We start from the raw sequence: 27,288 nt of genomic DNA on the forward strand, positions 1-27,288 counted from the left end.
AAGCTATATCAGCCAGAGAGTCACATGTACATTGGACATGCTTCTGCAAACACTGCTACCCACCTTCTCAGACTAACACCATATTGTGCTACAAATTTCATAGATCAAAAATTTAGAGATGGCACGGACCTCTTAGGTCCCATCTAGTCGCTCTCCATTCCAATACAGGATTATTCCCTTTTGTACATTTACTATTATAATTATTTGTATTACCATAGCACCTAGACTAGTGTTTGGGTCAGTCTAGTTTTAAAGAGTTGATGTTCCCACCATTTTCCCAGAGAAATTATTGCACAGGTTATTAGATACCTGGTGACACCATGATGATATCCTGAAAATATGTTAGATAGAGCAACCCAAACATTATAAACAAACAAAAACCTTCCTTGGAGTCATAATCTTAATTTTTGCATTTTATATTGGAAGCCTGTTGAGGAGGGACTGTTCACTATGGGTTCAGAGCTGGAATCTGGCTGAGCTGTGCTTGATACAGAAATTGATGGATGGCAAAGGGCGGGGGGGTGTACACCACTGTTTTGCCCCCGATCAATCCTTAGAGAAATTTAGAGCAGCCTAATTTTGCATGTTGGAGGTATCTGGCAGATTATTTGAGTTAGATTAAAACAGCCCTTCTCTTACTTTCTTACCTAGCATAAACTGCCTGTTTTCTGTCCAGGAGTTTGGCAGTTAGCACAAATGTCCATGCTTGCTAAAACTCTGTCAGAAGATGATATATCTGAATAGAAACAACACTTATATCCTGGGGATCACAGCACTATTGTGACTTTTCAGTCACTTCATGCTAGCTCTAGTTGGACACTCAACAGAAAAGCTAAGATATCAAAAATGCATTACAAGCTCCATTCTGTGATACAGACAATGTAGGAGGCCTTACCTTCCTGGCTCTGGGCCCGACACATGTGACTGTGAGCTCCACCCACTGGCGTACAGGAGGCCCTACCTCTTTACTACAGGCTGCTCAAAACAGATTTGTTCTCTTTGAAGATGGCTTAATTTTCTATGCTGCAAATAATAAATGGTTTTGATTTTCTGAAGCTACTTCATGTAAACCTGAGAATGGAGTAATGGGCCAGGAAATTACTTACAGTCAGCTCCAAACTCAAACAACTGCTGAGGGCTGGCATCAGATGACATGGTTGTCCCATTTTTGAAGGTATACTCATCCGTTGGATTATCATTCATTACCCCCAAGAGACCCTGTGTGTGATTGTGAAACTCCACTGGCAACAGGACTGTCAGGCTCAGAAATCCTCCCCTTCCTCTTAGTTCCATACCAGCCCCAGAAGAGAACATCACTGTGATGTTCTGATCAGCTGTGGAATAGAGAAAGAGGCCTATAACAAAGAGAGAAAACATGTGATTATATATGACACATACTTCACAATATACTGGCCACATAAATGTTCCCCGACTGAGGGAAAACTGCAAGTTTCCCATTAAACTTCCACTCATATTTAGACTGCTATTAACAGCTTTCATAGAGAATCAAGTGATCATAATACCAGTCATACTGCAGTAACATAAATGCATTCAGCGCACATTTTCATGCTCTATTTTTGAAGAGGAATAATTGAATGTTACCATGTGGCATGTTGTGAGAATCCATGTGAGAGAGAAAAAAAGTTAGATAGCCATTATATTTTCATAGGCTAAATTGACCCTGACCTAGTAGGCAAAGGAAGGGAGTGAAGGGGAGTAAGGAGCTTTTATTCCACTTAACCCTGACACAGGGGCTAGGGAAAGTCACCATCTGTTTCTCCACATATCCCTGGAGACACAAATCACCTGAAATAATGACGAGGGAGGGGAGGAGTTGGGCTATGGCCTCATCCACATCTCCATTAGCAGGGGAACTACATCATCCTTTTGGATAGTGCAACCATGTGCATTCTTCCCTGCATTTCAGGGAGCTCAGGGAAGGGATGTGCCTCCTGAGGAATTACCCTGCCATTACACACCCTGGAGTGGGGTGGCATTAATTCCAGTGTGGGCCAGTGGCTAACTACCACAATCTAGACCACAGCATCTTAATGGAAAAGCATAATATGCATCAGCTTCTCCCTTCACCGGCTCCTTCCCTTTCCCTTGGGCCACTCTAACCAAGTGCCACCCATAATGCAGAGGGAGTCACTGCCACTGCTGAGAAGAGGCACCACAGAAATACAGGCTAGGATTTGCAAAGAAACCCAAAGGAAATAGGCATCCAACTCTGATTTCAATAGGATTTGGACATCTAAATCCCTCACGCTCCTTTGAAAATCTCAACCATAACGGATAATTTACACAAAGTGCTGCTGTACTGACTCAGTCCTCAGAACTTTCTTTGGAGGGATTCTTAACCCTGGTGCCTGCACTTCTGCTCAGACCCAGGCCTCTCTTGCCATCTTCTTGTGCCAGTTAGACTAAGGAAATGCAGGTTAAGGAAGATAATTCCATTACCTATGATAGTGTCCCAGCATAGCTGCTGAGACCCTGCCTGTCAGCTATTTTGCCCCTCATGTCATCTCTAGAATCACCCCCAGATTGACCATTCAACCTGGAAACGAAGGCAGGGACTGGAGCAAACAAACATCTGGGCTGATGTTTAACTACACAGGGGCCTTGTAGGAATACAAAGTGTGATTGGAGCAGAAACACTATAACCCACCCTTTTCAAGGTTGATATCAATGTCTAACCTTTCAAATCCATCCAGCTTTGCTCAGAGAAACTAAGCACCTCCTTGTTCAACAGGACCTCCAACATCCCAGAGTGCTCTGAGTTGCGTACCTCAATCACATCAGAATTATTTTCCTGTATGGCAACTGAAGACAAGCCTGTCACTTTAGCCAGAGTTTCTTCCAAACAAAAACAAGTCCGATTAAAAACACTGCCCCAAGTCCCTCTAAAGTATATGTTAATTTTATGATTTTTACTGTCATATTTTACATAGGATAAATATGAATAATGGTTCTTTGGGGTGGCTTGTAAAGTGTACAGATTATATATAAAGACACAAACCTCTCCCTTCTTACCTATTAATGTCATGTTGAGATTGCAATACTAAGCACTCAAAAGTCAGGAAATTCAAAAATCCGTCACTCCAACCATAGAATCATAGAAGGAAGGGACCTCAGGAGGTCATCTAGTCCAACCCCCTGCTCAAAGCAAGACCAATCCCCAACTTAATCATCCCAGTCAGGGCTTTGTCAAGCCTGACCTTGAAAACCTCTAAGAAAGGAGATTCCACCATCTCCCTCAGTAACGCATTCCAGTGCTACACCACCCTCCTAGTGAAAAAGTTTTTCCTAATATCCAACCTAAACCTCCCCACAGCAACTCGAGACCATTACTCCTTGTTCTGTCATCTGCTACCACTGAGAACAGCCTAGATCCATCCTATTTGGAACCCCCTTTCAGGTAGTTGAAAGCAGCTATCAAATCCCCCCTCATTCTTCTCTTCTGTAGACTAAAAGAAAAGGAGTACTTGTGGCACCTTAGAGACTAACCAATTTATTTGAGCATAAGCTTTCGTGAGCTACAGCTCACTTCATCGGATGCTCAAATAAATTGGTTAGTCTCTAAGGTGCCACAAGTACTCCTTTTCTTTTTGCGAATACAGACTAACACGGCTGTTACTCTGAAATCTGCAGACTAAATAATCCCAGTTCCCTCAGCCTTTCCTCATAAGTCACGTGCTCCAGCCCCCTAATCATTTTAATTGCGCTCCACTGGATGCTTTCCAATTTTTCCACATCCTTCTTGTAGTGTGGGGCCCAAAACTGGACACAGTGCTCCAGATGAGGCCTCACCATGTTGAATAGGGGGGAATGATCACGTCCCTCGATCTGCTGGCAACGTCCCTACTTATACAGCCCACAGTGCCGTTAGCCTTCTTGGCAACAAGGGCACACTGTTGACTCATATCCAGCTTCTCATCCACTGTAACCCCTAGGTCCTTTTCTGCAGAACTGCTGCCTAGCTATTCAGTCCCTAGTCTGTAGCGGTGCACGGGGATTTCCCCCCCTCCCCGAATTTCTCCAACACCCCCAGCCCCAGTTTTGTGAACTAGTTACATGCAGTGTTGCCAATTTAGTGATTGTTTGGAAATCTGAATTGAAATTGAAATTGAAACATTAATACACACTTTAAAAGCATATACAGTGTATGATAAAATATGTGTACCTGAAAAAGTATAATAGATTTGAAAAGTATGAACAAAGACTAGCTTCCTTTCACAGCTGTTGTGTTTATGACCATGTCAGTTCATTCATTTCAATGATGTTGGCCAACCTAATAATTTAAAATTATGATTTATAAGCAAAGTCTAAATGAGCTCTCCCTGACAGCTAGTGATGAGCTAGGGGCTGTGGGGAAAGGCTTCAGGACCAGATTGTATTTACATTCACACCTAATCTACCTAGGTATCCAGCAAACAGAGCTGTGTTGCCCAGGTGATAGATTTTGGCTGGGGTTGGGTTACAAATCACTTGAATGCAGGTGGGGGGAGGTATAATGAAATGTTGTTATTCTTATTGTATGAGTAAAGGGCATACAGCTAAATAGAGAGAGAGGGTGAGTACAGGTGTTTTGCTTGATGGTCTGCCTGAGTCACAAGTACTATTAGACCTGCCCCTCTCCACTGTTTAAAGACAGAGGTGATTAGGCTCCATAGATAGTCTTTGTTTTGTTAAGTGATCACTACAGCTGAAATCACTGATAATCAGGTCTAAGTGCTTAGACCTGCTGTGGGACTGTGTTTCTGTGGAAGAGACGGCCCAGTCTGCACTAGCAGCAAGGTTCCCTCACTGAGAGCTCAGCTAAAATCACTGAGAGCTGGGTGGAACCTCAAGAGACCAACTCACAGAGGTCACAGTGGCAGCAGAAGGTGACGGCGCAGGGCCATTGGCAACAGAGCGATGGAGTGAACAGTTACACAACAAACAACAGTGGCCAGAGCGAACAGTGAGCAACCGGAGGAATGAGCAAGGTGCCTTCTTGCCCCCCACCTGGGAGATGAACTCATGTGAAAGCACCTCTGAACTCTGAGTCTCCACTGACCAAGGATAACACCAGTGAGTGTTAATGAGGCTGTTAAGAATGGTGGAGACAACACAGTTCATGCGAACAAACATGGCTGTGGCATCATACTTTCTATTTAAGCAAGAGATACCACACACTACAAACTGGAGGCCAATGTTAAGTGCATTGTCACTTGTTCATCCTGAAGTTGAACACTGGTTCCGAACAAGACCAGCAAATGCTCACTATCTTTTTGCAAGAAACTCAACTGACTGGCTAGATGCCTGTGGTGCAACAGTGAAAGACTCAACAGTTGAAAAAGTAAAGAACTCTCTCACCACATTCAAAAAATTTGCATAAATGGCTGATGAATGCACCAATGCAAACAGTCATCAAGTATTAAGTCATTGTGTATGTTATCTTGATGTCAGTGGTAGGCCAGTAGATACATTTCTAGATGTTCAAGTTATAGAAGACAGATTGGCTGCATCTGTGAAAACCCACATCATAGAAGAGTTAAATGCTTGTCATATGGACCCCAAACAGATGGCTACTTGTGCATTTGATGGAGCTACAAACTTCTCTGGAAGACATGGTGGAGCAAAAGCTTTGCTCAGAGAAAAGTGTAACCCGAGTCTCTCCTATACACACTGCAGAGGCCATCTACTCCAACTAGCGCTAGTACGAGCTGCAGACTCTTCAAAAGACATTAATAAAGCGATAAATTTAATGTCTTCATTATATTCTTTTTTCAGCAAGAGTCCAATATCTTGAATATCTTGGAAAATATAGAAGATATACTGGGACTGAAGTTGAAATTAGTCCAACCTGGGAAAACCCTCTGGCTTTCTCATGAGCGATCCTTGGCTGTTGTCTTAAAATTACTCCAGCCATTATTACTGGCTTTGGAAAGCATCTACCAAGATGGGTTGGAACTAAGTATGAGGCTGGTGGATTACTTCTGCTACTACGTTCAGAGAAGACTATTGCCATTCTCTCTCTTGTAAGTCTACTGTTGAAACCACTTGGGTTATTACACAATGCCATCCAGGCATCTGCTACAACAGTAGAAGATCTTTGTCCAGCAATAGAAGCTACATTTGGTTCAATCAGAGAGCTATCCATTGAAAAAGTACTGGAAGAAGCAAAGACTTCAGTCCAGAAGTTGACTAATGAAGGCATTTATATTGAATCCTTAAGTGAAGAGGACAAGAAGTGTTTAAGACAACTGAAAAAGTACACAGACTTGATTTTTAAAAATCTACAACAGTGACTTCTAGATTCTACTCAACCTCTATGTAGCTTTTACAGATCCCTGTCTTATAAAACACTGACAGTTGAGTGGGAGTGAGGGACTACCAGCAATGGGGCTGCCATGTGCTCAGGACAGAATAGAGAATTTGAACACAGAGTGGAATATCATACGACGAATGAATGAAGATTTGACTTCAACTTCTTTTTTATCATCACTAGTGGCTCAAGCCAATCTTTATGCTACGTTTCCTGGGCTGAAAGAAGTAGGAATTCATCTCTTGCTACTCCCAGTCACAACAGCTACAGTTGAGCGTTCTTTTTCATTATTGAATAGAATTTTGTGTTTTGAAAGACGTTGCCTTCTGCCTGATCATGTGAATGAACTAATGAGCATATCAATTGAAGGAATGGAAGTACTGGACACACGAGAAGCCACCAAAGAATGCATTGCATTCAAGAAGTTCATTAACAGAGTTCTGCAAAATTATAACAAAAAAACAAGAAGGATGTAGATGTAGTACTTCACAGAAGGCTTGAGTAGCCAACTTTAATTTGTGTGCTGATTTTAAAATCTAATAAAATGGTCATGAAACATTTTTCAGTTTTTACTATGGTGCCATACAGCCCACCTTCATCCTCATAGTCTCAGCCCTCATTGGCCCTGACTCCCCGCCCTGTAAATTTGAACACCTGCCCCCAGGTTCAATTCCTGGGGAAAACACTGGCTGTGCATGGGATTCTTCCGTCCTAAGTACAGGACTCTGCACTTGCCCTTAGAATCATAGAATATCAGGGTTGGAAGAGACCTCAGGAGGCCATCTAGTCCAACCCCCTGCTCAAAGCAGAACGAATCCCCAATTTTTGCCCCAGATCCCTAACTGGCCCCCTCAAGGATTGAACTCACAACCCTGGGTTTAGCAGGCCAATGCTCAAACCACTGAGCTATCCCTCCCCTTGTTGAACCTCATCCAATTTCTTTTGGCCCAATCCTCTAATTTGTCTAGGTCCCTCTGTATCCTATCCCTACCCTCCAGCATATCTACCACTCCTCTCAGTTTAGTGTCATCTGCAAACTTGTTGAGTGTGCAATCCACACCATCCTCCAGATCATTAATGAAGATATTGAACAAAACTGGCCCCAGGGCCAACCTTTGGGGCACTCCATTTGATACCGGCTGCCAACTAGACATGGAGCCATTGATCTCTACCCGTTGAGCCCGATGATCTAGCAAGCTTTCTATCCACCTTATAGTCCATTCATCCAGCCCATACTACTTTAACTTGCTGGCAAGAATACTGTGGGAGACCGTATCAAAAGCTTTGCTAAAGTCAAGGAATGACACGTCCACTGCTTTCCCCTCATCCACAGAGCCAGTTATCTCGTCATCGAAGACAATTAGATTAGTCAGGCATGACTTGCCCTTAGTGAATCCATGCTGACTGTTCCTGATCACTTTCCTCTCCTCTAAGTGCTTCAGAATTGATTCCCTGAGGACCTGCTCCATGATTTTTCCAGGGACTGAGGTGAGGCTGACTGGCCTGTAGTTCCCCGGATCCTCCTCCTTCCCTTTCTTAAAGATGGTCACTATATTAGCTTTTTCCAGTCTTCTGGGACGTCCCCTGATTGCCATGAGTTTTCAAAGATAATGGCCAATGGCTCTACCATCCCATCTGCCAACTCCTTTAGCACCCTCGGATGCAGTGCATCCAGTCCCATAGACTTGTGCTCGTCCAGCTTTTCTAAATAGTCCTGAACCACTTCTTTCTCCACAGAGGGCTGGTCACCTCCTCCCCATGCTGTGCTGCCCAGTGCAGGAGTCTGGGAGCTGACTTTGTTCGTGAAGACAGAGGCAAAAAGTGACAGAACAAGGAGCAATGGTCTCAAGTTGCACTGGGGGAGGTTTAGGCTGGATATTAGGAAAAACTTTTTCACTAGGAGGGTGGTGAAGCACTGGAATGCGTTACCGAGGGAGATGGTGGAATCTCCTTCCTTTGAAGTTTTTAAGGTCAGGCTTGACAAAGCCCTGGCTGGGATGATTTAGTTGGGGATTGGTTCTACTTTGAGCAGGGGGTTGGACTAGATGACCTCCTGAGGTCCCTTCCAACCCTGATATTCTATGATTCTATGAAAAAAAGCATTGAGTATATTAACTTTTTCCATATCCTCTGTCACTAGGTTGCCTTCCTCATTCAGTAAGAAGCCCACACTCTCCTTGGCTTTCTTCTTGTTGCCAACATACCTGAAGAAACCCTTCTTGTTACTCTTAACATCTCTTGTTAGCAGCAACTCCAAGTGTGATTTGGCCTTCCTGTTTTCACTCCTGCAATCTCAAACTCCAGGGGATAACAACAAGAATAGTAATTCCCATCCCTTATATGTACCCAGTCTTGTGAGTGAAGCATACAGCAACACAGGATAATGTCATGGATGTTATGGCAGAAATGGAAAATTAGTTATTCAGAAACATAAATGGTTGACAAGGTTGGGGGGTGAGCCAGGTCTAAGCAATCAGAATCTACTACAACAGCACCCAGAATGTTCTAAGTGCTCTGCAGACTTACATAAAAATAGTGCCCCCCCCACCCCTCACCAGAACAAGCAATCTAAGAAGACAAACTGGCCAACAAGAGTGGAAGAGATAAAATATTCAAGCAAAGTGCTCAGAAATGATCAGCCACATTTCTTTAGTTCCAAACAAAATGGAACATGTTTTTAAATGTACATACTTGTATTTAGATTATCAAAATAGTTTTAGGTTTTGCAGGGAGCACTTGAGTTTGATTTGGGGGGGGAAAAAGTGAATGATGGAAAGGGAGTAAGATGGGAGTGAGTTAAGGGAAAGAGGGAGGATAGAAAGAGTTCTGGCTTTCAAACAAAGATAAAACTAAACCAAACCATCAAACCCAAAAGATGATTTGTCTTTGTTGCTTGTTCTTTCCCCAACTTACTATTGAGAGGTCTGGCAGGTTGTGTCCTTCCTTGTACTCTTAAGGTTGTCAGATTGGACTCCAGTAGTGTGTATTCACCTTGTCCTTTGAATGTAATGTTAGCTCCATCGAATGTGAGGAAGTGAGGATCCCCAAAAGCAGAAGCTGTTTTACACACATACGTTTAAATAATAAAAACCAAAAAAACACAACAATTATGTGCTCCATGGCTCACTAGATAATTTTTGACAGGTTTCAGAGTAACAGCCGTGTTAGTCTGTATTCGCAAAAAGAAAAGGAGTACTTGTGGCACCTTAGAGACTAACCAATTTATTTGAGCATGAGCTTTCGTGAGCTACAGCTCACTTCATCAGATGCATACCGTGGAAACTGCAGCAGACTTTATATATACACAGAGAATATGAAACAATACCTCCTCCCACCCCACTGTCCTGCTGGTAATAGCTTATCTAAAGTAATCGTCAGGTTAGGCCATTTCCAGCACAAATCCAGGTTTTCTCACCCTCCACCCCCCCACACAAATTCACTCTCCTGCTGGTGATAGCCCATCCAAAGTGACAACTCTTTACACAATGTGCATGATAATGAAGTTAGGCCATTTCCTGCACAAATCCAGGTTCTCTCACTCCCTCACCCCCCTCCAAAAACCCACCCCCATACACACACAGACTCACTCTCCTGCTGGTAATAGCTCGTCCAAAGTGACCACTCTCCAAGTTTAAATCCAAGTTAAACGAGAACATCGGGGGGGGGGGGGGGGGAGGAAAAAACAAGAGGAAATAGGCTACCTTGCATAATGACTTAGCCACTCCCAGTCTCTATTTAAGCCTAAATTAATAGTATCCAATTTGCAAATGAATTCCAATTCAGCAGTTTCTCGCTGGAGTCTGGATTTGAAGTTTTTTTGTTTTAAGATAGCGACCTTCATGTCTGTGATTGCGTGACCAGAGAGATTGAAGTGTTCTCCGACTGGTTTATGAATGTTATAATTCTTGACATCTGATTTGTGTCCATTTATTCTTTTACGTAGAGACTGTCCAGTTTGACCAATGTACATGGCAGAGGGGCATTGCTGGCACATGATGGCATAAATCACATTGGTGGATGTGCAGGTGAACGAGCCTCTGATAGTGTGGCTGATGTTATTAGGCCCTGTGATGGTGTCCCCTGAATAGATATGTGGGCACAATTGGCAACGGGCTTTGTTGCAAGGATAAGTTCCTGGGTTAGTGGTTCTGTTGTGTGGTATGTGGTTGCTGGTGAGTATTTGCTTCAGGTTGCGGGGCTGTCTGTAGGCAAGGACTGGCCTGTCTCCCAAGATTTGTGAGAGTGTTGGGTCATCCTTTAGGATAGGTTGTAGATCCTTAATAATGCGTTGGAGGGGTTTTAGTTGGGGGCTGAAGGTGACGGCTAGTGGCGTTCTGTTATTTTCTTTGTTAGGCCTGTCCTGTAGTAGGTAACTTCTGGGAACTCTTCTGGCTCTATCAATCTGTTTCTTTACTTCCGCAGGTGGGTATTGTAGTTGTAAGAAAGCTTGACAGAGATCTTGTAGGTGTTTGTCTCTGTCTGAGGGGTTGGAGCAAATGCGGTTGTATCGCAGAGCTTGGCTGTAGACGATGGATCGTGTGGTGTGGTCAGGGTGAAAGCTGGAGGCATGCAGGTAGGAATAGCGGTCAGTAGGTTTCCGGTATAGGGTGGTGTTTATGTGACCATTGTTTATTAGCACTGTAGTGTCCAGGAAGTGGATCTCTTGTGTGGACTGGACCAGGCTGAGGTTGATGGTGGGATGGAAATTGTTGAAATCATGGTGGAATTCCTCAAGGGCTTCTTTTCCATGGGTCCAGATGATGAAGATGTCATCAATATAGCGCAAGTAGAGTAGGGGCTTTAGGGGACGAGAGCTGAGGAAGCGTTGTTCTAAATCAGCCATAAAAATGTTGGCATACTGTGGGGCCATGCGGGTACCCATAGCAGTGCTGCTGATTTGAAGGTATACATTGTCCCCAAATGTGAAATAGTTATGGGTAAGGACAAAGTCACAAAGTTCAGCCACCAGGTTAGCCGTGACATTATCGGGGATAGTGTTCCTGACGGCTTGTAGTCCATCTTTGTGTGGAATGTTGGTGTAGAGGGCTTCTACATCCATAGTGGCCAGGATGGTGTTATCAGGAAGATCACCGATGGATTGAAGTTTCCTCAGGAAGTCAGTGGTGTCTCGAAGGTAGCTGGGAGTGCTGGTAGCGTAGGGCCTGAGGAGGGAGTCTACATAGCCAGACAATCCTGCTGTCAGGGTGCCAATGCCTGAAATGATGGGGCGCCCAGGAGTTCCAGGTTTATGGATCTTGGGTAGTAGATAGAATATCCCAGGTCGGGGTTCCAGGGGTGTGTCTGTGCGGATTTGATCTTGTGCTTTTTCAGGAAGTTTCTTGAGCATATGCTGTAGTTGCTTTTGGTAACTCTCAGTGGGATCATAGGGTAATGGCTTGTAGAAACTCGTGTTGGAGAGCTGCCGAGCAGCCTCTTGTTCATATTCCGACGTATTCATGATGACAACAGCACCTCCTTTGTCAGCCTTTTTGATTATGATGTCAGAGTTGTTTCTGAGGCTGTGGATGGCATTGCGTTCCGCATGGCTGAGGTTATGGGGCAAGTGATGCTGCTTTTCCACAATTTCAGCCCGTGCACGTCGGCGGAAGCACTCTATGTAGAAGTCCAGTCTGCTGTTTCGACCTTCAGGAGGAGTCCACCTAGAATCCTTCTTTCTGTAGTGTTGGTAGGGAGACCTCTGTGGATTAGTATGTTGTTCAGAGGTATTTTGGAAATATTCCTTGAGTCGGAGACGTCGAAAATAGGATTCTAGGTCACCACAGAACTGTATCATGGACACAAATCAGATGTCAAGAATTATAACATTCATAAACCAGTCGGAGAACACTTCAATCTCTCTGGTCACGCAATCACAGACATGAAGGTCGCTATCTTAAAACAAAAAAACTTCAAATCCAGACTCCAGCGAGAAACTGCTGAATTGGAATTCATTTGCAAATTGGATACTATTAATTTAGGCTTAAATAGAGACTGGGAGTGGCTAAGTCATTATGCAAGGTAGCCTATTTCCTCTTGTTTTTTCCTCCCCCCCCCCCCCAGATGTTCTCGTTTAACTTGGATTTAAACTTGGAGAGTGGTCACTTTGGACGAGCTATTACCAGCAGGAGAGTGAGTCTGTGTGTGTATGGGGGTGGGTTTTTGGAGGGGGGTGAGGGAGTGAGAGAACCTGGATTTGTGCAGGAAATGGCCTAACTTCATTATCATGCACATTGTGTAAAGAGTTGTCACTTTGGATGGGCTATCACCAGCAGGAGAGTGAATTTGTGTGGGGGGGTGGAGGGTGAGAAAACCTGGATTTGTGCTGGAAATGGCCTAACCTGACGATTACTTTAGATAAGCTATTACCAGCAGGACAGTGGGGTGGGAGGAGGTATTGTTTCATATTCTCTGTGTATATATAAAGTCTGCTGCAGTTTCCACGGTATGCATCTGATGAAGTGAGCTGTAGCTCACGAAAGCTCATGCTCAAATAAATTGGTTAGTCTCTAAGGTGCCACAAGTACTCCTTTTCTTTTAGATAATTTTTGTGAGGCTTCCGGGGGACAGCATTCATACAGAGAGAAGAAAATATGAAAGGAGTACAGAGGGAGTGTTTCCCAGTGCCACTGGTAACACCAGAAGGGAGTAAATGCATGGCGTAGGGCCAAGGCCCAGAACTCAGACAGCACTGTAGGACTAGCAAGAACTATTTTTTGACACATCACTGCTTCCATTCGCTGATACTCTGACCATGCACCTCCTGACCATTGTTAGTATGGCTCTGTCTGATAAAGACATAACATACTCCTTAGGAAATCACTCATTCTATCACCCCTGGTGCCACTCCAGTTGTGTCACTTCAAGCAGAGACTAGGCACATGCATTTTTACCGATGTGCAATTTAGATCTGACCAGATTATGTCTCAATGACACAATAGTAAACATGTTGGTGGCACATCTATGCTAGTGCTGCAACACTATTGGTGCTGCTGAACCAGTGCTAGAGCAACAGTGGGAGAGTTCAGAAAATATGCCAGTTAGACAAGGCTTTGGTATGTACTGAGAAAATATCCGAATTATACTCCACATTCAGAGAACAACCTCTAAGAGATTGTGTGAAACAGATTTGACCTGGAGAGCTTGCAGCACTGGGAGACCCAAGTCAGCCAGTAACACCAACAGCCCCAGGACAGCCGGTAGTCCTGGGAGAGCCAGATGAGCCAAGAAACATGGGAGAATTTGGAGACAGAGGGGAGCTGCCAACAGTAGGAAATGAAGGGAGAGACAGAAGGCTAGGGAGAACTGGCACTAGTGGGAATGTTGACTGTAGTAGGAGAGTCAGGAATCCTGGAATTACCAGCTCCCCCATGTCATCTTCTTAGCTGGGTCACCTGTGAACCTTCTCCAGTTATGCACTGGTCTCTGGTAGTTTCTCCCTGCCCTAAAACAATCCCAACTCCCTCTTGTTTCTGTGTATTAGGGAGAAGGCAGGATTTCGCAGTGCAGGGGAGAGCAGGGCAGGTTGGTGGAATAAGGGTGGGACCACCAGTGATATGCCAGCCATTCCTCCTAATTTTATTTTTATTTTTAACAGTGTTATTAATTATATTCATATTGACAACAATATCATACTCATTGTGGTTGCATAGAAGCCCCAACCAGGAATCAGAGCCCCATTGGGCTGGTCACTGCACAGGTGTAATAAAAAGACAGTAGCCGGGTTAGCATGTGGCAGGAGGGAAGAGATGGAGACAAACAACTGAGCGAGAAAGAGAGGAGGGAGGACTAAATTACAGTGAGATGATTATTATTGGTATAAATAGTAGCAGTCTCAGCATACCAACTGTCTAACTATTGTCATGAATTGTCATAAGCAACAGCCCCTCTGTTCTTTCTGGCATAGCATCCACTGATGGCTAAAAGCCTTGGGAATTAGCTAGTCCTCAGATAAATTTAACCTTATGATGAGCCAGGCTCCTAAGAGCTACTGAGGAAATTGAGAGTTCAGGATCCTAGAGCGGCAGAGTAGAGCAAGTACAATCCTTGCCCTCGACAGTTCTTCCAAACTGTTTACCATGACAGTTGTTGGCAAATTTAGACTGGCACATTGGACTCCCATCCATGACATAACTTCTGAGAATATACGCAAAAAGAAAAGGAGTACTTGTGGCACCTTAGAGACTAACCAATTTATCTGAGCATAAGCTTTTGTGAGCTACAGCTCACTTCATCGGACACATCTGATGAAGTGAGCTGTAGCTCACGAAAGCTTATGCTCAAATAAATTGGTTAGTCTCTAAGGTGCCACAAGTACTCCTTTTCTTTTTGTGAATACAGACTAACACGGCTGTTACTCTGAATTCTGAGACTATATCTTTTATGCATCCAAACAAAAAAACATCTTTACTATTCAGTGGAACTCTGAAGCCCTTACCAACCCGAGGAGGTTTGTAAGTCCTGCAGTCACTGGAGGGACGGTGCTTCAGGTAGAACTGACAGTTATCAGACCACAGACAGCAGTAATAAAAGCTGATGACATCATAAAGCCAATGAGAAAAACCAGGAACCCTAGGAGGCTTTTTGAAAGGTGGAGAACCCCAGTCATGGCCTCGATCAGGTGTACTTCCCCCTATGGAGTCTCGTGTGAGGATCTGGGTACCTGTGGAGTCATAGCAGCACTGCTGTCCCGATGCATACTGGGGGCTGGTTGGAGAAATGCATTGAGAAGAAAGATTCACCATTTCAGCTTTGAAGTACAAATATTTATGAGTTTGGAGCTCAAGTGTTTTTTTGTTTATTGACATTACAAGACATTCTGTAATGTCTATGGTGATTAGATGGGCCCAGTTAAGATTTTTCCATCCCTGAAAGTTAGTTTAGGTTAGGATAAAGTATGGAGTCACTAATTTGGGATAAGACAAGAAAGGATTTTTACATCCAAGAGCTTGTCTGTACTAGGAAGTTGCACTGATCAACTAAAATTGATTTATAATTGAACTAGTTAAATGGCCACATACCGTAAATTACTGAATTAAACTAAACTGATAAAAGCAAAATTTAAATTGATTTAATTAGGTCTACTTTAGGGATTCACACTAGTTTAACTATATTGAGTTTAAAATAAATGTAGTTAAACTTGTGCCATTTTCTGGTATAAAAAAGGCCTATCTCAGCAGCATAGACAACAAGTGAATTGGGGTTGGGGAGCGAGGGGAGATAGAGAAAGAGGCTATTGCATGCTAAAGAGTTCAGGTCCTGACAACCTGTATAGTCCCCCTATGGTTGTGCTATCACCTAAGACTGAACAAATCAAAATACTGCATACAACTGGAATATAAATAAGATTCGAAGGACAGAGACTGCAACTAAGGAAACACTGGGGCTTAAATCTGCAACAGGATTTATACACCTACAGCTCAGATTTAGGTTCTATTGTGATCCACAAAACCCCTGCTCAGCTGCTGCCTAAACTCATTTGGCACCTAAATTTCTGCCATAAAAGTCCCCTAGGTGGCTAGATTTCTTCCTCTGGGCATGCACACTCCTGTCTCAGGCAGGTGCCCGGATGCCTATCTCATGCCGAAGACCCAGGACAATCTTCAAAACAAATAGAGATGATGAGCAGGGGAGTGCCATTCTTGCTTGCGGGACCTGATCTGGTAAACTTATTCTGAGCATACCTAATCCCACACAAAACAGCGGCCCACTAGTAAGGGGACTCACCCAGGATGTGGGAGACCTCCGTTCAATTCCGCCCCTCTGCGTGAGAAAAGATGAGAAGGCGTCTCCCATCTATCAGGTGATTGCCCTAATCACTGGAGTATGTAGGTCCCTCTGACTCTCTTGTTGAAGCTATTCCACTTAACTAATTAAATATTAATTGGGCCAGAAATAGTGAGAATAACTCCACAGTTCACTGCTTAGGGCATTTACCTGAGAGGCAAAAGATCCCTGTTTAAGGAAAGAACATACCCCCTAGTGTACCTCTACACAGCAAGTGGCAGTGAGTCTCAGAGCCTGGGTCAACAAACTCAGGCTCATGCTATGCACTAAAAATAGACATGCAGACAGACATTCAGGGTTGGGCTGGGGAGAAGTTTTTAGTGCTGTAGTGCAAGCCCGAGTCTGTTGACCCGGCTCTGAGACTTGCTGCCACTCATTGTGTAGATGTACACTTAGAGTCCACAGAATTTTCACAATGAATTATAACAAATTAAAGGCAAGTCAAATTTGGGGACATAAACTGTCTGATAATGCTCCTTTGAATGCTTAATAAAAAAGCAGGTATTTACCTGGCCTGAATGGCCCTTACACAGTGCACAGCTCCAGGATGGTAAGTGCACACACTCCCTTTTTCAATGTCACACCCATAATCAGTCTGAAAGAGACAAATGTTCATACTTGCTGGAATTCCTGTTGTGTCCTTTTTGTTTTGTCTATGTCTCTTTGGGATGTGCTGGTCACAACTCCATAGTTAAGGCTAAGTTTTCATTAGAACAAGCCATTAACATGATTTTTGTGTGATCAGTTTAGGCTAAGAGGAGAAATTTCTCCTAAAGCTTCAAACATCTAGGATAAATAGTGTTTAAATAACAAGCAGACAAAAATGTGAAAGAGTATCTTACAAGTTTTCAACCACCCCCCTCCTTCCAAAAGATGACACTTTACTCAGTCACAATTTCATATATTGGTGTCTGCACACACTCAAGCATAGCATTATTTCAAAACCAGTATTTCAAATTAAGTAATTTGCAAGAGCCAGAAGGAGCAGTTATTCTCCTAATTAGAGTTCTTCGAGATGTCTCTCCCTATGGGTGCTCCACTTCAGGTGCGCATGCATCTTTGATCAGAGATTTTCAGTAGCGGTGCCCATTTGGCGCACAGTTGTACTCCAAACATCCTCATACCTGCACTGAGGATATATGGAGCTACACAGGCAAACCACCCTAAGTTCCTTCTCTATCACAAAATTTCATGAGAGGAAACTCCAAAGCGGAGAAGTGCGGGTAGTGGAGCACCCAAGGGACACATTTCAAAGAACCAAACCATACTTTGGAGAAAATGTGTGTTGAAGTCCAGGTTGCAGCTCTGCAAATTTCATCATTTGGAAATCCTTGAATATTGCCAGAGAGATAGACTGAGACCTTGCAGACTGGGCTAACACTCTAGAAGGAGGCTGGATGTTGGCAGATTCATAATGAGATAATACACCCAAAGATCAACTGTGACACTACGCCCCATATTCTTCATAGAAATATTGTTGCAATTTGATTTTGGCATAACTAAGATGTAGTTTATGCAAGATGGGTCATGTGAGATATCATTGGAAAGACTATGATTTACTTAATATGATTATCCTATTTCTATGGATGTATCATTTATGTATCTAAAGTTAGGATTATTGACTATGTAACAATTACAAGTGGGTTTGCACCTGGGGAATGCCCACCAGACAAAATGCAATCAGTCTGGCTGGTTAGTCAATGGGCCATTAGGGAGAACAATAGGACATGCATCTGATGAAGTGAGCTGTAGCTCATGAAAGCTTATGCTCAAATAAATTTGTTAGTCTCTAAGGTTCCACAAGTACTCCTTTTCTTCTTAAGAGGACTTTGAAGATGCTAATCTCCCACCTTCCTGGGAAGTCTTCCTGAGGACTTATCGCTGCTTTGACACTGCAGGGTCATGTGATCATGTCACCTGGTACTGGACTCCATCTTGGACTACTGGTATTTTTCCACTAGTAGGGGTGGGGATCAAACTGGGAAACTGAGGGTGCCTGCCATATGTAAATCCTATTTAAGGTTAGAGAGCTAAGCTGTAAGCTGCGCGGCCGCATGGCACCCTTCTTAGCACCACACAGGTGCTCAGGGAAACCCCCCTGGCCCTGGCCCCGGCCTGGCCCCAGACACGGCCCAGCCCAGCTGAGAAGGAACTGAGGCAGATTGACCCATGCTGTTCTATATAGCCTCGGTACGGGGATGTTCGAAGCGCATGCATGGGCTGAACAGGCACTGCTACCAAAAAATCTGTGATCAAAGGTGCATGGGGCACGTGCATACCTGAATTGGAGCACCCATAAGGACATAATTTGAGGCAGTTAAATTTTTACAGTTGTATGTGCTTAAAAGAATGCTCTGACCAAAAAGAATGGGCGTGCCCTTTTTTGGTTGTTTTATGATTTACAGAGAAGATCTGAAACCTTTTGTTAGCTAGGTGTATATGTGTGGCATGTTTTTCATTAGTAATTCAGATCTTGTATACTCTGGAAGACTAAAGCAACTAAAGAATTAGTAAGATTATGGTATCACAAGAGAACAAAAGGTTCAGAAAGTGAGACGTGAAGGTTTTTTAAAAACAAATTGTTTTTTTTTTTTCCCACTAGATTCAACATCACCTTTTCAATTTAGGTGTGAAAGTTCACAGTAGAGTCTGAGATATTCACCAAACTGAAACAATACTGCCAACTTCAAGAGACCAAAAACCATGAGTTGGACCCCAGAATCATAAGATAAGATAGTATTTTTTCAGTCTGTCTTTTTGAGTTTTGAACTCCCCCTATCTAACACCAGTGTGTGTGTGAAACAAATAGAGTTGCTCACTCTCCCAAATTTATTGGGTACGGTGATTTTGCCTCCCTGCTGCAAGAGCTCTCACTCCAAAATCTGCCTGTCCTGTGTCCAGCAACTAATCTTATCCTCCAGTCCCTGCACCATCCCTTCTGTCCAAACCCAGCCCTGGCTTCCATAACTTCAACCCTCCAATCAATTCAACTCCTCCAACTCCCATCAGTTCTGCAACCACAGCCTCTCCTCTTCTCCTCCTGGGGTTCTTCACCCCCCGCCCCTCAAGCTTTGGCGGTCTGCAGCAGGGTCCCCTCTTCACCTTCCCAGACTGGGGTGTCAGCTTCAGGAGCTCTTCATTCTCCTCTGTCCCTGCCCAGGCTAGGTACTCAAGGCAGGAGGAGCAGCAGCAGTAGGGGCGCCATCCTGTCTGTTACTTACAGGAGGGGTGTGGGAGGAGAGTGCAGAGTTGTGATGAGCTGCTGGGCTCTTTGCCCCCCTCCTGTGAGAGCAGCAAGCAGAAGGGAGAGATTCTGGCAGCACTGAACTGCATGAGAGGATCACCAGCACCCTCTGAAATCCCATCAATCAAGATAAAAATCTCAAGAGTTAGCAATACTGAAACAATATTTTTAAACAAAATCTTTCAGGCCTTCTTTAACCATAATAAAACAAAAAAGGGCATAAAATAAACCTTTACAGGCCACCTGTGTTTTTATTGTAAGAGGGGCTGGTTGGAGCCTCTTATGGTTGGTTGCCCAACACTGCCTATTATAAGACCCTATTTTCAGTTGCTTATAACTTTGAGAAACTAACAGTTTGGGATGAAAATTTCCATGCTATGTGTTTGGCATATGCTGATATTGTTTTTATAATTTCAGCCATTTGGGTTCAGCCATTTCTGAGAATGAGGCTGGGGGAAATATGTTGTTTTGCCCTCATTAAAAATGCTAGAGACCTTTTCTTTTAAATGCTCTAGCGCCCCCACATCCCTTGGCGGAGAAACTAGAAATCTGGCAGGGAGAGGCTTTGGTGTCAGAGATCTACCTTTTGCTATCCCCATGAAAAGCTGCCCAAATGTGGCCAAGTTATATGCCTTTGCAATAAAATAGTTCACACTACTCAGTAGAGACTTCTATATTACCAGCTAAAATCTCCAGATTCCATTTTACAATCTCCAGCCTCTTGGCTCTCAGTGCTCAATCCACTCATATCTCCAGCGTGTGACCGAACTACGTGTATAACAACTCTACAGGTGACTGAGCATGCTCCAGTATAAGGCTACAGGGGTTCAGAAAGACTCACTCCATAATTGCTGCTGCCAGCTGCTCTGGGTTGAGGTAGGGCCAGTGAGAACAAGGACCTTATGCTCTCAGTGCCCCTCCCCACACCCTTGGCACCCAGGCTGCATGGAGGAGGAAGCTATCTGATTCAAATGCAGAGGGAACAAAATCCATACCAATGGGAGGGAAAGGAGTAGATTGGGACAAGGAGTCTAGTGAGACTGGATCTGAGGATGGAACACTGGGACTTGTTAATCAAGGAGACAGTAACCAAGGGCTAGAAGGAGAGGGGAGCCTGGGACTAGCGGGACAAGGAGACCGGGACTAGGAACCAGTCAGGGGGAAGAGGGGAGGAGAGATATCTAAAAAGGAGCTGGTGTGAGGGTAGAAATGGGATGGGGAGGAGACTGATTGGATTAGGAGCCCTGGAAAGGAGACTAGGAGCCTGTGCAGAGTGGTAGGGCAGGGGAGAGAGAGCCACGTAGCACAAAGAGCATGAAGGGGGAAACTGGGATTGGCTAGGCAAAGAGACTAGGGAGACAGAATTTGGGCAGGTAAATTTATTATGTCACTGCAAAAAAAATATTTCTATAAAAGGTTCCTAAACCTCTAGGTCTACCTAATAAAATATATTAGCTCATCTGGCTCCACATTAGACAGTACTAACTTACATGGAACCTGCCAGTGTCAGCTCTGGCTTGTGCCAAGGTGCAGGGGCAATCGATAATTTCTTCCAGGAAGTCAGGAAGGGTCTCCTCCCTCCTGTCCCATTCCAGGCACTTGGCTGTTGCCCAGGAAGCTGAGTCTTTCCTGAAGTCTTCCCCAAGGTGCCAGGCCAGTGCATGCACTGGGCTCCAGATTGATGGAACATTGCTAAAAAAGAAAAAACTTAGACCAACAGAGGAAGCATTATTTTGTCTTATTTATTGAATGCCAAATTACCTAACTATACCATCAAAACTAGAATTATGAAAACTTTACAACCTAAAGGTTTTCATTTGATAATAGTTGCTTCACTGTTACCTATAGATTTCCTGCCTCAAACCTACAGTGACATCATGCAATAACCATTCAATTATGATTAAGGCATTTTAGAGTTTGTGGTCCCTGAAACAGATCTGGTTGACCTCTCCCTATTGAACACTCAGCAGATTACTGTGAGGGAATCCAAACGCTTAATTAATCCCATGTGCCTGTAGAATGCTGGGTCTGGGCAGAATTTAAGCACTGTCCCTGGCTTTGGGCTTCTAGGCATGGTCTCCAGGTACGGTCTCCAGGTACAAACCTGACATCTGACAATCCTCTTGGCAGTGGGAACACTTCTGTCCAAATAGTCTAGGCTCTGAAACTAGTACCATCTCCCACAAGCCTCCCCAGCAGCTCTTGCACATCCCCCAGAATTCCAACAAAGGCATGTGCCTTCTGGTATGCAGTTTCACTCTTCAGCAATATGCAACAGTGAAAGCAAATAGACACACAGACAGACTTTGCACAAAATTCTAAAATACCATTACTCTTTACTTAAGACACAAAGCATGGAGATCTCAACAACATAAACATCTATATCCATTTTCCCTGCCTCAATTTCCTCATCACTCGAGAGTTCTTTGGGCATAGGCCAAAGCCATCCAGGATCCTTCCCCTCCCTGCTCCATATGACTTTTACTCCTGGGGAAATTCTGCAACAAAAAAATAAAAAATCTGTGCACAATATTTTCAAATTCTGCATATTTTATTTGTCAAAATAACACAATATAGAAACACCAATTTAAATTATTTTTGGTCATTCATTTAAAAATACCTGTCAGCAAGTATGTCTGTAACAATACAGACAACAAAAAAGATTCAGAAAAATGTTTTTTGACAAATACATTCCTTACTAGGCACATTAATACAGAACTCTGAGTAATAATTCATTTAAACTACAATACAGAACCATATTTTCCACACCCTCCAGAAGCACTGCAAAGGCTGGGGGGAGTCAGAGGTAATGGAGGAGCTGAGGAAGAGGGAAATAATTGCTGGGAAGGAGCCTGAGTGTGAACTTGGAGGATTGTTAGGTATGGGTGGGAAAAGCATGGAACAGGTTTTTTCGGGGTCAGGGGTGGGGACTGATAGGGAGCTTCCCCCATGCAAACCCTGGCTGACCCCAGCCGAGATCTCCCATTCAGTCAGGCACATGTGTCCCTCCACCCCCACTCAGACACCACTCCCACCATCCCCATTTAGCCCTGCACCCCCTCCCTCATCCCCATGTGTCTCTGTGTCCCCACTGAGCCACCCCTCTGTCCCTGTGTGGCTGCACCTCCCTCCCCATCTCCATGTTTCTCTGTGCCCCCACTCAGCCACCCCTTCCCCCTGTCCCCATGTGTGTGTGTCCCCACTCAGCCACTCCCCTTCCCCCTGTAGCTCTGCACCCCCTTCCTCCTCATCATGTGGTCCTGTACCTACAGTACCATTCAGCCCCTGCCCCAGTCTGTCCTCCAGCACTAGCCCTTATGAGCCCGTCTGACCCGCCAGGACCCCCACTCTGTCTGTCTCCCCATAGGCCCTGTCTCCTGACCTGGCCCGACAGGCGCTGTGAAGAAGGCACGCTCTCTCTCTTCCCTAGCTGGCTGTGAGCTGCTGCTGTGTTCTATTGCCATAGCAACTTTTCAGCAGAAGCTTTTTTGTGCATTAAAAATATGCGTGACTCATTAATTATGCACGCACACAGTGGCACAGAATTTCCCCAGGAGTAGCCTTTCATCCAGAACATAGGATCTCTGGATTCTTCTCCCTCTCATAGCTCCAAGCCCCTCTCTTTTGTAATCTCCGAACTCTGTTGTCAGGTCACTCCCTGATCAGCCGCACCATGTGATCAGACCCCTGCCAGGTAACTATTGCCAGACAACCTCTGATACCCTATTCTCTTGGTTAGGAGCCAGTCTATGGTCTACAGTGCTTCACTTTGAATAGAGAACCATATAGATCAGAGGTGGGCAAACTACAGCCCGGGAGACCGTCCTGCCCAGCCCCTGAGCTCCTGGCCTGGGAGGCTCGCCCCTGGCCCCTCCCCAGCTGTTCCCCCTCCCCCGCAGCCACGCTGCTGCGTGGGCAGCAGGGCTGCAAGCTCCTGCTGCTCTGAGTGGCCCGGGGGGGGGGAGGGGCGGCAGCAAGCATGGCGGTGGGTGGGTTGGGTAGCAGGTCCCGGGAGGCAGTCAGGGCACGGGGGGGTGGTTAGGGGCAGGGGCGTCCCAGGGGGCAGACAGGGGACAGGGAGCAGTTGGATGGGGCAGAGGTTTTGGGGCAGTATGTGTTCGGGGAAAAGGCCGGGTTGGATAGGGCGTGGGAGTCCCGGGGGGCCTGTCAGGGGGCGGGGGTGTGGATAGGTCAGGGCAGCCAAGGTACAGGAAGCAGAGGGGGTTTGGGGTGGGGGGTCCCAGGAGGGAGCAGTCAGGGGCCGGGAAGTGGGAGAGGGTGAATGGGGGCAGGGGCCAGGCTATTTGGGGGGCACAGACTTCCCTACCCGGCCCTTCATACAGTTTCGCACCCCGAAAAAAAAAGTTTGCCCACCCCTGATCTAGATTTAATGACCCAGTAATGTTACTCCTGTACCACTGCCCTTTGGAGTTCCAGCGCAACATGGAGGTAAGAGGACAACAGAGAAGGCAAAGAAGTTGCGCATTCAAAATTGAGTTTGCAGCTTGACAGAAATACATACTGAGAATTAATAAACTCTCACACAATTCAAGAAGTGTATATATACACTGCCCAAATCATCACAGTCTCAGATTAAACTGATTTTTAAATATATGTTAGGTTTTTTATTTGTTTGTTTTCATGTCATATTATCACTACAAGACAGAGTTAAAGTTCCTTGGGTGCCTAAACATGCATTTACCACCTTTAAATGTTTGGATTGCTTGTAAGTGTAACATTAGCTCTGGATTTCCTAAGTATGTAATGCCTAGTTTTGGGACAATTACACCATGACTGTACAGTTTTTACTCTTAAATTATAGATATGTAATCTCAACCATAACTATTTTAATGTTTTTTGTCTAGCAATTTTCTTATTTTAAAAAAATATTTAAAATGTCATACATGAACATTAAACAAACCCATAAGAAACCCACAGAGGATTTTACTGCGTGATACCATCAATGATTTTAAGATATGTAGTATTAATGTTAAATCATTTTAAAAAAAGTAACTTAAGAGAAAAATCACTGGCACAGCAAGGTAGGGCAATGTGACCAGAGCAAACCAGCCAGTTAAACAGAATTAATAGCTGCTTTCATTGCCAGAGCAAGGCAAAGCAGCTGAAGCGTACAGGTTAATCTGTTCCTCAATCTGCAGTTGAGCTACAGGGTTGTATTAGTGAGTCTACCACTATGCGAAGGAGGCAGGGAGAGCCCAGTGCATGAATCCCAGTGTCTCTGTGCTTTAAGGACTCCTCCAACACTTGTTTCTCAGTTCCTCCTAGCAGGGTCACAGCTTAGTACACAGTGAAGCCCAGGCAACAGTGCCATGGGAAGCTTTTCAAGCACTGATGCCCAAGCTAGAATGGGGCTACAGAACCTTCAAAAGAGTTGTGACAGTTGAGGCCAAATCATCTACCAATGAGAACTCCTGATCCATTATTTGGTGTTCAAGCATAAGACGAGAGGGTAGGAATAAATGGCCAGTTTTCAGAATGGAGAGAGGTAAATAGTGGTGTCCCGCAGGGATCTGTACTGGGATCAGTGCTATTCAACATATTCATAAATGATCTGGAAAAATGGCTAAGCACTGAGGTGGCAAAATTTGCAGATGATGCAAAATTACTCAAGATAGTTAAGTGCAAAGCAGACTGCAAAAAGTTACAAAGGGATCTCACAAAACTGGGTGACTGGGCTACAAAATGGCAAATGAAATTCAATGCTGATAAATTAAAGTAATGCATATTGGAAAACATGCTCTAATCGATGTATAACATGCAGGCCATGCTGGAACATGATGGAAAACTTATGCTCTTATGAGAGAGCCAAGATAGTCAGTGCAACATTCACATATATGGTCCCCTTTTATCAAGCACTTCCTGAAAGCAGAGTTCTTGACATTGCCTTACAAATAAGCATACAATCATGCAATAGTGCCCCCAGTGGGAAACGATCCCAACATATGTCTTGTCTCCCTCATGCTGCTAACTCATTATAAGCAAGAGCAGTGCTGCATGCAAATTAGCCATAAAGGATGGGTGATAATCAGTTACCGCTGGTGTCACAATGGTCTCAATGAAGTTACCCAAGCTTGTCTGTAGCCTATATAATCATAACAATTAGATACAACTGATTTAACTACAACCTAATTTCTTCATAAATAGCCTCTGCACAAGATTCCAATTAATTTTAACCTATATGAAAAGTCTGCAGTGTTGGTATTATTCCATTGTTAATATCATTTGTGACCAAAAAAAGACTTTACGTAGATAATAAGTTTCTTCAGGACTAAGTTTGTAATTTATTTTCATTCAAACTAAGTAATTTACTTACTTGTAAGTTCTCTGAAAATACACTCCATGCCCAAAGAGTAAGTAATGTAATTTGGAGAAGGATATGCTGGATTTTTTTTATACAAAACAAAAACAATGAATCCCTACTTTAACTGCAAAAGAAAAGTCAACCTTAGGTACGGAGCCAGGACTGATGCTTCCACTATAAACAAATGCCTCTGTGTTATCTATCAGTTACTTGCCTCTGCCCATCAGAATAGTTGCTTGGACTGATTCTCAAAGCTCCAATGTCCCAGGTATTATAATCTGCTTTAGCAGGTACAGGAATGAAAGTAAATGTTCCACTGTTGGGTTCTTCCTTTCCCAGGGTGTAAAGATATTTCCATTCAGCCATCCAATTCTCTGAGTAACTCTCACCTATTGAAGGAAGGTAGAAAACCCTTTTGCAAGGTGATAAAGAGCTCTTGATCACACAATGGCAATTACGCTCTTTCACATGTGTTTAAATGCAGAATAACAGTCATCAATATTATTATAAATTATTTATATTATGGTAGCATTTGCAAGCTCTAATCAAGATCAGGACCACATTGTGCTAGGCACTGTATAAACTATGAGTAAGATAATGCCCCTCCCTACACATATATACAGATTCCTGATTTACCTGTTTCTTGGTACCCCCAGACTTCTATATTGACACGTCTAGCTGGAAATGTCTGGTGCATCCATGTGACAGTCAAATTTCCTCCTGTGTTGGGTGTGCCATAGTACTGCCACTTTGTGGCATTCACTAGTGTGCTTTTTTCTGCAGCTGACACTTTGCTGTGATGTACTGCATTATGGAACAGAAGATGCTCATGTGTTAACTGCTCATTTGCTTTCTATAACACTGGAAAAGTGGTTTTATTGTAATTAAGGGGTTTGCAATATTTCTAGTATGAATCTTTCTAAATAGAGTAACTATATAAAAAGAGACACTTACACCTTGGTCAGCATGCCAGGGCTTGCTAAGTTTGTCTCAGATGCATGCCCTACACCAGGGATCAGCAACCTTTCAGAAGTGGTGTGCCGAGTCTTCATTTATTCACTCTAATTTAAGGTTTCGCGTGCCAGTAATGCATGCTAATGTTTTTAGGTCTCTTTCTATAAGTCTTTAAAATATAACTAAACTATGGTTGTCTGTAAAGTAAATAAGGTTTTAAAATGTTTAAGAAGCTTCATTTAAAATTAAATTAAAATGCAGAGCCCCCCAGACCGGTGGCCAGGACCCGGGCAGTGAGAGTGCCACTGAAAATCAGATCGCATGCCTCCTTTGGCACATGTGCCATAGGTTGCCTACCCCCTGCCCTACGCATTACCAGACCAACACAAATGAAGACCATTGTGCTACATAGGTAGCAACTCTCCCATGAAAGCCAAAAGGGAACAACCTTTGGCTAAGCTATGCTTTTAGCCCAGAATATCTGATATCAGCAACATGAAATTGTGGAACAGCCTCAGCAATTTATGAAAGTACGGAAAGCCTCTTTTCTCAAAATATAAGGTACAAGGAGTGGTGAAAGCAACTTTTCTGAGGCCAGCTAATATCACAGCCCACACAGGAAGAACAGAAATGGCCAGAGGAGAAGGGTTATCCGAGGTGAGGATATTCATAGAA

At 44.0% G+C, this 27,288-nt stretch overlaps 1 protein-coding gene across 3 annotated transcripts in view; it reads right to left on the reverse strand.

The window, feature by feature from the left end:
- KREMEN1 (kringle containing transmembrane protein 1) overlaps nt 1-27,288 on the reverse strand; it is a 144,604-nt gene that overhangs the window by 102,265 nt on the left and 15,051 nt on the right. For all 3 annotated transcript variants that reach the window (XM_077834744.1, XM_077834745.1, XM_077834746.1), the window contains exons 5-12: nt 26,296-26,463; nt 25,874-26,048; nt 20,828-21,029; nt 16,603-16,688; nt 14,745-15,013; nt 9,224-9,367; nt 2,698-2,856; nt 1,107-1,355 (exon numbers count right to left, since the gene is read on the reverse strand). In XM_077834744.1, the coding sequence (XP_077690870.1) occupies nt 1,107-1,355; nt 2,698-2,856; nt 9,224-9,367; nt 14,745-15,013; nt 16,603-16,688; nt 20,828-21,029; nt 25,874-26,048; nt 26,296-26,463 (1,452 nt within the window). The remainder of the gene's footprint in view (nt 1-1,106; nt 1,356-2,697; nt 2,857-9,223; nt 9,368-14,744; nt 15,014-16,602; nt 16,689-20,827; nt 21,030-25,873; nt 26,049-26,295; nt 26,464-27,288) is intronic.

This window comes from Eretmochelys imbricata, chromosome 15, assembly GCF_965152235.1.
Source record: "Eretmochelys imbricata isolate rEreImb1 chromosome 15, rEreImb1.hap1, whole genome shotgun sequence".
NCBI classification, from domain to species: domain Eukaryota; kingdom Metazoa; phylum Chordata; order Testudines; family Cheloniidae; genus Eretmochelys; species Eretmochelys imbricata.